Source organism: Salmo salar, chromosome ssa09 (genome assembly GCF_905237065.1).
Source record: "Salmo salar chromosome ssa09, Ssal_v3.1, whole genome shotgun sequence".
NCBI lineage: Eukaryota > Metazoa > Chordata > Actinopteri > Salmoniformes > Salmonidae > Salmo > Salmo salar.
In genome coordinates this window covers 12,132,016-12,144,807 of record NC_059450.1, presented here as the reverse complement: position 1 = coordinate 12,144,807, position 12,792 = coordinate 12,132,016, and the positions used below count along the sequence as shown (strand labels likewise).

The 12,792-nt window shown below is 41.3% G+C and overlaps 1 protein-coding gene across 1 annotated transcript in view; it reads left to right on the top strand.

Moving 5' to 3' along the window:
- The first annotated feature begins 337 nt into the window (after window positions 1–337).
- The window catches only part of smyd3 (SET and MYND domain containing 3), a 211,478-nt gene continuing 199,023 nt past the window's right edge, over window positions 338–12,792 (top strand). The window contains 1 exon segment of the mRNA NM_001140394.1: window positions 338–566. Within this exon segment, the coding sequence (NP_001133866.1) occupies window positions 406–566 (161 nt within the window). The 5' untranslated portion in view covers window positions 338–405.

The window sequence follows — 12,792 nt, the reverse complement described above, 5'->3', positions numbered from 1 at the left end:
GGGGACAGCCACTAGAAGCAGCCTTGAACAGCTGCGCTGCAATTGCGCAGACCGTACACGTTTTAGGCGAAACCAAGTTAATATTTGATTTCGCATTTATTTGTGTTCTCAGTTTGGTGAAAGTCATACGATAAATGTATGTGTGTATATATATATATATATATATATATATATATATATATATATATATATATATAGCGACATCTCACTTGCTCCTTTTTTCTGTTTCATTTACATTCAAACTAAGGCGAAAACACCCAGCTTCTAAGCAGACCGGAACTGTGACAATTGTTCAATGGTAAACGGCATGAGTAAGACATCTTCATTTATCCACCATCTTTGGTCTGACGGCCATTTGCGGATGTAAACACAATTTCCCCAGTTCCACATGCGTGCGAGGTCGGGATGGCGGCTAAGTTCGAACGTTTTGCCTCTGCAGAGAAAGGGAATGGTCTACGAGCAACACACGAAATACACGCAGGTGAACTCCTGTATACAGCGGAACCTCTAGCATACTGCGTGTCCAACACATGCGCCAAAGACTTATGTCACAGCTGCTTCTCACGGTAAGAGATGTTGACCTTTTCGTTCTGACTAGACACTGATCTAAAGTACGTTTTTGCGTTTTACCCAATAGGATTTGGGGAGGGTAAACTGACCCTCTACCTGTGCCTACTTACAACTTCGGCGTTATTGCGTTCTGGACCCTTATTGTTCGGGTTGTTATCAGATACTACTAATATATAGCTAGCTAAATGCCTTTTTATAGCTCACCAAAACAGGCGTAAACGGCTCTTATTAATTTCCAACGAAACGGAGTGTAGAATCAACTACAACAGTCAACAGTACAAAAACGTTGATACACTACCACTGGGCTGACGTGTTCTTTGCTGATGTACTCAAACTGGACGCTAGATGGCAGTGTTGCTTTTCCATTTTCTTTAGCTCTAGACAATCTTTGTATCGGAATCTATTGTAACAGTCGGCTATGAGATTTACAGGTGATCGAGTTAATAATGTATGATACAGGGCTAGTTATCACTCATCTAAGAGAGCACACTGTTCAGTTCCATAAAGAGCTTCACTAAGAAGCCAGTTGTAAATGATATATTTTCAATACAGACATTGGCCATCTGGGTGCTTTGTCAATTGCAATGTTTGCATATCAATCCTAGGCCTGAATCCTCATATACAGTGCCCTCAAAGTATTCACACCCCTTGACCTTTTCCTCATTTTGTTGTGTTACAAAGTGGGATTAAAATATATTTGATATTTTTGGTCAACAATCTACACAATACTCTGTCAAAGTGGAAGAACAATTCCAACTTGTATTTTTTTTTATGAATGGAAAATGAAACACTATCTTAATTAGAGAATTATTCAACCCCCTGAGTCAAACATGTTAGAACCACATTTGGCAGTACTTACAGCTGTAAGTCTTTCTGGGTAAGTCTAAGAGCTTTGCACACCTGGATTGTATAATATTTGCACATTATTCTTCAAGCGCTGTCAAATTGGTTGTTGATCATTGCCAGACAACCACTTTAAGGTCTTGCCATATATTTTCAAGCCAATTTAAGTCAAAACTGTAACTAGAGCACTCAGGAACATTCAATGTCATCTTGGTAAGCAACTCCAGTGAATGTTTGGCCTTGTGTTTTAAGTTATTGTACAGCTGAAATGTGAATTGTTCTCCCAGTGTCTGTTGGAAAGAAGACTGAACCAAGTTTTCCTCTAGGATTTTGCCTGTGGTTGGCTCTATTACGTTTTTTTTATTCCCTCAAACTCACAAGTCCTTGCTGATGACAAGCATACCCATAACATGATGCAGCCATCACCATGCTTGACAATATGAAGAGTGGTACTCAGTAATGTGTTGTGTTGGTTTTGCACCAAACATTACACTTTTTATTCAGGACAAAAAGTTAATTTTCTTGCCATTGTTTTTCTGGCAGTATTACTTTAGTGCCTTATTGCAAGCAGGATTCGTGTTTTGGAATATTTCTATTCTATACAGGTTTCCTTTTCACTCTGTCAATTAGGTTAGTATTGTGGAGTAACTACAATGTGGTTGATCCATCCTCAGTTCTCTCCTATCACAGCCATTAAACTCTGTAACTGTTTTAAAATCACCATTGACCCCATGGTTAAATCCCTGAGTGGTTTCCATCCTCTCCGGCAACTGAGTTAGGAAGGAAGCCTGTATTTTTGTAGTGACTGGGTGTATTGATACACCATCCAAAGTGTAATTAATAACTACACTATGCTCAAAGAGATATTTAGTGTCTGTTTTTTTGTTAGTTTTTTACCCATCTACCAATAGGTGCCCTTAATTTGCGGACCATTGGGAAAACCTCCCTGGTCTTTGTGGTTTAGTATGTGCTTGAATTTCACTGCTCAACTGAAGGACCTTACAAATAACACATTAGGCCTACTGTTACATGCCCATGCTCATCAATATGGTTCTTTAAAGGAAAAGTGAAATGACTCACAGCTCAAATAATATAAAACAACTCCCTGACATCGGACATGAAATAAAGATGCACAACAAAATAGATAAAAACATTTTATTTTGCAGGTGCCTTTTCATTTATACATCAACCATGGCTTTCTAACTGCTCGGAACTAAAACTGTGGTGCACAGGAGAGAAGCAAAACCTTCCAGTGGGCAAAATCCTTTATCTTGAGGTTACAATCTGTTAATTATTATGTCATATACAGGACCAGTCAAAAGGTTGGAGACACCTACTCATTCCAGGGTTTTTATTTGAAGATATCAAAATATATTTGAGATTTGAGATTCTTCAAAGTAGCCACCCTTTGCCTTGATGACAGCTTTGCACACTCTTGGCATTCTCTCAACCAGCTTCATGAGGTAGTCACCTGGAGTGCATTTCAATGAACAGGTGTGCCTTGTTAATTTCTGGAATTTCTTTCCTTAATTTAATGCATTTGAGCCAATCAGTTGTGTTGTGACAAGGTACTGTAGGGGTGGTATACAGAAGATAGCCCTATTTGGTAAAAACCAAGTCCATATTATGGCAAGAACAAAGAGAAACAACAGTCCATTACATGAAGATCAGTCAATCTAGAAAATGTCAAGACCTTTGAAAGTTTCTTTAAGTGCAGTCGCAAAAACCATCAAGGGCTATTTGACCAAGAAGCAGAGTGATAGAGTGCTGCATCAGATGGCCTGGCCTCCACAGTCACCTGACCTCAACCTAATTGAGATGGTTTGGGATGAGTTGGACCGCAGAGTGAAGGAAAAGCAGCCAACAAGTGCTCAGCATATGTGGGAACTCCTTCAAGACTGTTGGAAAAGCATTCCAGGTCAAATCAAATTTTATTTGTCACATACACGTGTTTAGCAGATGTTATTGTGGATGTAGCAAAATGCTTGTATTGGTGATTGAGAGAATGCCAAGAGTGTGCAAAGCTGTCATCAAGGCAAACGGTGTCTACTTTGAAGAATCACAAATATAAAATATATTTTGATTTGTTTAACACTTTTGGTTACTACATGATTCCATATGTGTTATTTCATAGTTCTGATGTCTTCACTATTATTCTACAATGTAGAGAATAGTAAAAAGAAAGAAAAACCTTTGAATGAGTGGGTGTTTCCAAACTTTTGACTGGTATTGTATAAAATGGACAAATCTATGTTTATACAGAGTAGCTCAACACATTTCTAATCATTAAAAAGGACAAATTATCCAATGGATCATGATACTTTGCACCCTATTTTGTAAGTGGGGATGCAGCTTCTCCATTTGCAACATTGCTCAGGCGCCCCTATGAGTGTTGCTGACGCGTTTGTGGTCTTATTGATGTTGTTAGCTGCTTATCACTGAACACTCATCACTTTTAAGAAATGACTTTACCCCAGCATTCAGTTACACACACATTCTGTGCTCTGAGATCTGCTTGTAGTCACTGAGCAAGTGTGTGTGTGTGTGTGTGTGTGTGTCCGGGAATGATGAGCCACTGACCTGAGAACAAAGTGGTTATTATACACACATCCACAACGGAATGCAGGCCAAAATGTTTGAGAGCCAAAACAAAAGCTTGTCTAAGCTGACCCCTGACCCCTCTGCTCATCATGACATCATCACCCCCCCCCCACCCCCATTCTGTCTGCTCCATCTATTAGATAATGCTAGTCCAAAAAAGAGTGTGTCCAGATGGCATAGAGAGAAACAGGAAACCCAGTGATGTAATATCCATTCCCTCTTAGTGTAGAAAAGTCTATAGGTATTTTCATTGTAATATTCTCCTGCCTACGTGTTCGGTTCAGTCACATTTTATTGGACATCTCTGGCCTTTGTGTTGAGCTTTCACGCTTTATGTTGACAGATCCCATATTCAATTTAGACAAGTAGGACATCGTCACTGAGATGCGTACCTCCCACCTTCTCTCGGTAAGCGGGCGGACGTGGGTGTGAGTTACAGCACAGGTACCCTTTCCTTCCTATATCACGGCACTGCTAGGAATGGAAGCATTTCCCTGCACCTGCAATAACTTCTGCAAAACTGTGCACGCGACCAATAAACTTTGATTTGAATTCGTAGTAATGCTCTGAAGGTCTGTTCAGTAATGCGATTGGTGTTGGCGGTAGAGTGTGTGTGTGGCAGCAGGGGTGTATTCAGCCGTGTGTCTGGTAATTGAATATGGGTCGTTCCATGTCATTTCAGCAAGCCTTAAGAACCACCATCTGATTTGTTCTGAAATCATTTCTGTAGTTAGAAACAACTTAGATTAGCATTCCTGCAACAATATTTTGGTGAAATATGCTAATTGATTTCACCCAAATTTGCCATTTTAATTTCTAGGATTCATATAATATTCAATAAATATAGTACCAAACATCCGATTTGGACCAAACTTTTTTTTCTGACCATGCGTAAGACCTTCGGAACCCAAAGAAATGGTCAAAACCCACCCTAACAACGAGTATAAAGTATCAGTTCTCTATGTCTGACAAGGAGTATGGAGCTGCTACTTGGAGTATTTTTCTCTTCTTCATCCTATGTAATGTATTCTCAGTGAATTAATTGTTCCTGTTTAGAGAAATTAGCCATTGAAGTTGTGTCCCATCCTTCATCCTGATTATTACCAGCTTCTGACCAGTAGATGGTGCTGTTTCTACACGTCATTGACTTGCCTTGGATTTGTGCAACAAATGCAAAAAAGTTAGCATTTGAAACATAGGCCAGGGAAACAAAACCAATGCATGGATTGCTGTCATACGTTGCCATAGACTGCTTACGGGGTAAGAAAACCAATATGAAATGTTGTAGTTTTATTGAAGTACCCTTTAACGTGGGGTAGGGGGTGATTCTTAAAAAAATAAATGACATGGAACGGCACCATCTAGTGGTCAGAACCTGGTAATATCAGGATATAGGTTGGGACATAAACCTAATAACTTCAATGGCTAATTTCTCTGAATAGGGGAAAAAAAACATCACTAAATTCACTGGGAATTCATTACATAGAATGAAGAAACAATACCCTGAGCCGCAGGGTCATATTACTTGTCAAACATAGGCAACTGATACTAAACTCAGCAACAACAAAAAAAAGACGTCCTCGCGCTGTCAACTGCGTTTATTTTCAGAAAACGTGTAAATATTTGTATGAACATAAGATTCAACAACTGCGACATAAACTGAACAAGTTCCACAGACATGTGACTAACAGAAATTTAATAATGTGTCCCTGAACAAAGGGGGGGGGTCAAAAGTAACAGTCAGTATCTGGTGTGGCCACCAGCTGCATTAAGTACTGCAGTGCATCTCCTCATGGACTGCACCAGATTTGCCAGTTCTTGCTGTGAGATGTTACCCCACTCTTCCACCAAGGCACCTGGAAGTTCACAGACATTTCTGGGGGGAATGGCCCTAGCCCTCACCCGCCGATCCAACAGGTCCCAGACGATGCTGTAACATGATGCTGTAACACACCGCCCCAGACTATGACGGACCCTCCACCTCCAAATCGATCCCGCTCCAGAGCACAGGCCTCGGTGTAACGCTTATTCCTTCGGCGACAAATGCGATTCCGACCACCCCTGGTGAGACAAAACCGCGACCCGTCAGTGAAGAGCACTTTTTGCAAGTCCTGTCTGGTCCAGCGACGGTGGGTTTGTGCCCATAGGCGACGTTGTTGCCGGTGATGTCTGGTGAGGACCTAACTTACAACAGGCCTACAAGCCCTCAGTCCAGCCTCTCTCAGCCTATTGCGGACAGTCTGAGCACTGATGGACAACTCGGTCAGTTGTTTTTGCCATCTTGCATCTGTCCCGCAGGTGTGATTTTTGGATGTACCGATCCAGTGCAGGTGCTGTTACACGTGGTCTGCCACTGCCAGGACGATCAGCTGTCCGTCCTATCTCCCTGTAGCGCTGTCTTAGGCGTCTCACAGTACAGACATTGCAATTTATTGCCCTGGCCACATCTACAGTCCTCATGCCTCCTTGCAGCATGACTAAGGCATGTTCACGCAGATGAGCAGGGACCCTGGGCATCTTTCTTTTGGTGTTTTTCCAGTCAGTAGAAAGGCCTCTTTACTGTCCTAAGTTTTCATAACTGTGACCTTAATTGCCTACCGTCTGTAAGCTGTTATTGTCTTAACGACCGTTCCACAGGTGCATGTTCATTAATTGTTTATGGTTCATTGAACAAGCATGGGAAAGTGTTTAAACCCTTTACAATGAAGATCTGTGAAGTTATTTGGATTTTTACTAATTGTCTTTGAAAGACAGGGTCCTGAAAAAGGGGCGTTTCTGTTTTTGAGGAGTTTATATACTCGTTGGGGTGGGATTGGCGTGGGGTTTGGCTGTGGCTTTTGACTATTTCATTGGATTCCTCATGTCTTACTCATTGTTTGAAAAAGTTCGGTCCAAATCGGATGTTAGTTACTATATTATATGAATCCTATAAATTTAAAATTGGCAATTTGGGTGCAATCAATTAGCTTCATTTCTCAGAGATCAAATTATATTTCAGCAAAATAATGTTGCTGTAATGCAAATTGTGTCTGTTTTTAATAACAGAAACAATTTCGGAACAATCTGAGATGGTGGGTGTAAATCCTCTTTTTATTGTGCTTTTTGAGGTGGAATGACCCCTATGCTCAAGCTCTGTCCCACGCTATGCACTCCGATAAACCTACTACCTGTCTGCCTCTCTTAGCTTCTACACACTGATCTACCTAGCCTACTATACACCAGTGCTGCGTGACTCCCCCCTCCTCTTTCTCTCCCCCTTCCTCTTCCTCCCCTTGACTGTTTTGTACCAGCTATTTCTATTGACTAGGTTAGGCCTATCTGAAGTACTTTACACATTGTTTGAGACACCCCAACCCCTCCTCTGTCCTACATGTTCTCCATTACTGTCCCAAAATAATCTGTAGTAGTGGCGTTTATAGTGTGTGTGTGTGTGTGTGTGTGTGATGATGGTGTCAGCTTGCGTGACCAGTAACCACCCCTGAGACTCTTATCTTCCTAAGTAAAGGCCTATGTTGGTCTGTAAATGTGTGTGTGTGTGATTTAAGCTAGCCAGAGGGGCGTTTTTAAAGGAATTAAAGCCACATCAAAGCTGGAGGTAATTGCTGCCTGGCTGATCTCGCTCTCTCTCTGCTGTTTGTTTTTAATGAGAGCTAATCGCTAGGGGTGCAGTTAAAACACACACACACACACACTCAACACAGCGTTGTCTTGCTAGCCACAGGTCAGACAAACAAACAAATCATTAGCAGTTCCTCCAGCCACAGGAGAGGAGAGGGAGGGGGGATAGGAGAGAAAGTGGGTTTGTGTGTTTATGATCATAGTGATGGGTATGTCTGACAGTTCAAAGGGAGTGTTTAGCTGTGTGTTATCAGTGGTTACGTGTGTGTGTGATTATTATCAATATGACCTAATTTTTGAATTTAGACCCACATTAAACTATAATCACAGCAACAACTCCTGGCAGAGACAACGCCTTGCATGCACGCGATTAGGCCAGGCGTTGTCTCTGGTAGTAGATGTTCGTTTAATGTGGGTCTAATTTCTAACATTGGGTCATATTGATAATAATTGCCAGAACAATGTGATATAGTTTTTGGCTACGCAGGTGTGGAATCGCTCAGGAATAGTTTACTAGAGCAAATTATTCTTCACACGCGCGCAGACAGACAGATTAATAATCCTCCGATATGAGGAAAAGAGCTGACTGTATGCAGTCTGTCCTGAAGCATACAAATACCTACTTTAGATAAGAGGGGAAAGATGCAATGTTCACAGAAAGTCTCCAGCGCAAAGTCGAGATGAGAACAGGGGGATTGTTGACAGGCTAGTCAGCATTCCTCTCCATCCTCTTTTCTCTCTCCGTCTCCCCCCCAGGTAAAATCTAATGCCTCGATTCCATCCGAAATACCGAGCTAAATTACTGAATACTCTAACGACTTCACCTCTCGGATTGGTGAAGTGAGTTGTGGTATTGAGAAGAAAGACATGACTTTGCAATTGAAATGACTGCAAATGTATGAATACAGTGTGGTGTTGCAGTTTTGGATAATGTCTAGGCCTATATTATCAGGAGCTATACCGTGGCTGTATGACTACGTTGTATGAATAGCAAAGGGATATAGCAGGCAGACTTTTTTTTTCAGCGTGCCCCGACTCCGTGGCTGGCTATACAGGCCTATGAAACACGCAAAATAAAATTTTAAATGAATGTGCCACAAAACAAATGTAGGTGGATTTCAACTCATCGTTACCACTTGCATTACACGGGACGTGGTAATTCACTCACATCAAACTCCTCATGCTCTCCCTCCTCCGTGAAGACATTTGACCACAGTGCGTCTGTCCTATCAATAGGTCACGAGAAGATGCGTATAGCCTATCGTTTTGTTCTAGGTGGAGAGGGCGACGCAGACTTTTCTGACTAGCGAATTGAAACTTTTAATTGAAAAGAAGCCTAGTTAATGAAGTGGAAAAGTAGCCGGCTGACAATGAGTCTTATTGCTTATGGAAAACACTGAAACACACACACACACACACACACACACACTGTTCAAAGAGACCACCAGATGAATTAGTCACCACCATTACAATGGCTATTAGGTTTGACTTTTTTTTAAATGAGTCAAATTAGAGAGTTAAAACATCCTAAACAACACACCCATTCACACGAAACCATGAGCTCAGCACCATAGCATTTTGCACAACAGCTCTCTTCTACAGCCTGGTTCCGATCCGTGTGTTTAAGTAGTACGGCTTTCCCGGACAAACAACAAAAATTGGCTGACGGAGAGTTGGCTGTTATTTCGACCCATTGATTTGTTTAGACATTTTTAAACGTGTATTTTTCCATATAGACACACCCTAAGTTTGAATAAAATCAATTATATGTAGGCTACTAAGCTTGTCTGATGCTTTAAGCACTGCGATTAAAAATGAAAACACACAAACTACTAAATACGAGCCAGAAATCAATATAGTCTACAAGGCGTGAATCAGACAGGTGTCTCGTGCATTAAAATTAAAAATACACTACCGTTCAAAAGTTTGGGGTCACTAAGAAACTTCCTTGTTTTTGAAAGAAAATCACTTTTTTTTTTTGTCCATTTAAAATAACATCAAATTGATCAGAAATACAGTGTAGACGTTAATTGTTGTAAATGACTATTGTAGCTGGAAACGGCTGATTTTTAATGGAATATCGACGTAGGCGTACAGAGGCCCATTATCAGCAACCGTCACAGGCTGACCACACCGCTCGTGTCGCGTGCACGAGCGTTGCAAAATAAATTTAGGTATGTATCTGTTATTCAATTATTGCACCCACACTGCTCGTGCGTGTCAACGAGCGTCTGCGTTGCCAAGGGCTAAAATAGAAGTCATTCCTATTTCTGATGCAGATCCGGCTGCAAGTCCTGCCTCTCCCATCTCCTCATTGGTTTATAGAAGCAGGTACCCACGTGCCATCTCCTCATTGGTTATACCCACGTGGGTGATTGAAAGATGAACTGTGTTGCTGGTCGGTGTAGTAATACTATGAAAGTTTAGATGCCAATCACCATATAAGTTCAAAGATGAAAAAGCCAGGAAGGAGGAGAGATGACTAGAAATGATTCGGTTGACCGTTTTATATGTGGATTAATTGTCGGAGTAGAGGACCTTGTGCATTTCAGGTCAAATAACAACTCAATGTTTATATCCCAGGACAAATTAGCTAGCAACAGCAAGCTAGCTAAATAGGACAAATTAGCTAACAAGTGCAAGCTAACTAGCTAAATTGCCATAAATGTTTAATGCTTTTTGACCTGTCCCCAAATGAATGTCATTGGTTCAGAGTTTGTTTTGATATTTTAACCTGTGTGTCGTGATCGCGTTTGGTGTGGGGGGACAAAATAAATTTATGCACGCGCGCAGCCAGTTTGGGTTCCGTGTCACTCCTGTGTTCCAATGGCACGTTGTGTTAGCTAATCCAAGTTTGGCATTTTAAAAGGCTAATTGATCATTAGAAAACCCTTTTGCAATTATGTTAGCACAGCTGAAAACTGTTGTTCTGATTTAAAGAAACAATAAAACAGTCTGTCTTTAGACTAGTTGAGTATCTGGAGCATCAGCATTTGTGGGTTCGATTACAGGCTCAAAATGGCCAGAATCAAATAACTTTCTTCTGAAACTCATCAGTCTATTCTCGTTCTGAGAAATGAAGGCTATTCCATGCGAGAAATTGCCAAGAAACTGAAGATCTTTTACAATGCTGTGTACTACTCCCTTCACAGAACAGCGCAAACTGGCTCTAACCAGAATAGAAAGAGGAGTGGGAGGCCCCGTTGCACAACTGAATAAGAGGACAAGTACATTGGTGTCTAGTTTGAGAAACAGATGCCTCAAGTCCTCAACTGGCAGCTTCATTAAATTGTACCCTCAACACCAGTCTCAATCTCAACAGTGAAGAGGTGACTCCGGGATGCTGGCCTTCTAGGCAGAGTTGCAAAGAAAAAGCCATATCTCACTGGCCAATTAAAAAGAAAAGATTAAGATGGGCAAAAGAACACAGACACTGGACAGAGGACGATTGGAAATAGATTTGTCTGTCCATAACACTTTAAGTTTGAGGTGTTCGGATCGCAAAGAAGAACATTCGTGAGATGCAGAAATAATGAAAAGATTCTGGAGGAGTGCTTGACGCCATCTGTCAAGCATGGTGGAGGCAATGTGATGTTCTGGGGGTGCTTTGGTGGTGGTAAAGTGGGAGATTTGTACAGGGTAAAAGGAATCTTGAAGAAGGAAGGCTATCACTCCATTTTGCAACGCCATGCCATACCCTGTGGACGTCGCTTAATTGGAGCCAATTTCCTCCTACAACAGGACAACGACCCAAAGCACAACTCCAAACTATGCAAGAACGATTTAGGGAAGAAGCAGTCAGCTGGTATTGTGTCTATAATGGAGTGGCCAGCACAGTCACCGGATCTCAACCCTATTGAGCTGTTGTGGGAGCATCTTGCCCGTATGGTACGTAAGAAGTGCCAATCCAACTGGAAGCATGGGGTGAAATCTCTTCAGATTACTTCAACAAATTGACAACTAGAATGCCAAAGGTCTGCAAGGCTGTAATTGCTGCAAATGGACGATTCTTTGATGAAAGCAAAGGACACAATTATTATTTCAATTAAAAATCATTATTTATAACCTCGTCAACGTCTTCACTAAATTTCCTATTCATATTTCAACTCATTTCATGTATGTTTTCATGGAAAACAAGGACATTCCTAAGTCACCCCATAACTTTTGAACAGTTGTGTATATTTGTGATTACTCGATTTAAAAAGATCTTGGTCAACCAAACAATCGACAAATGGGGTCAGCCCTAGAAAGTAGGTGTGTTTGTGTCATTGATGCCGTGGTAAAGTTTGAGACGTTCAAATAGGTAATTTGTGATTTTTCTATTTAATTTTTATTGACCAGTGCAGCTGTAGCGAATAGAAACTAGTCGAATCTTGATTAGCTTCATAGTGACATTATCACTCGGACACCACGGTCATGTCCCTATAGCGAAATGGGGGAAAAAAGTGTGTTTATTTCGCCAAGTACCTGTTTCACTGTGTTTGAAAAAGTTTATCTTCTGTCGCCATCAAACCTAGAGTTTTTTTCGTGGTATAGAAGGATTGACAATACATTATTTGTTGTGGCCTAAATAATAATCAATTGTGCGTCGAGTAGGGTTGGTCGTTGTCCACATTTTCATACCGTTTCTGTACCATACCGTGGTATATGGTATTACCGGAAGTGCGCACAAGGGGCCCTATTTGAAAAGATTCAAAAAAAGTGTTTTATTTTTATATTTTTATACACAAAACAATTTCGGCAACCGGGATTTTGATCCAGGAGGGGATTGAGTGTCTCTGCTGTAACCAAGAAGCTTGATCTGGACATGTAGACACTTTTTAAATAGCAAGTTAGCAAACCAAATGCTTAGCTGGAACCCTGAGCTGGATCCAATTTATTTGACACGTCTTAGATTGAATTTATAAGCAGTGGCGTAGCAGATACAAACTGTACATCGCTCAAGCCTAGCGTCCAAAGCGTCTCTTTTCCCAAGATGGCCTCTTCTATCCTGCCGTAAACCAGGTCAGAAGATCAAACGTGGGCTTTGGTCACACGGCAGCTTACATTAGGATGCTCCGGGCATTACAACCTGCTATATAGCATCTGAAACCTTGCGCACGCTCGCACACAAATGCACACACAGACTTGTCAGATCAGAGGCCTGGAAATGAGAAAATC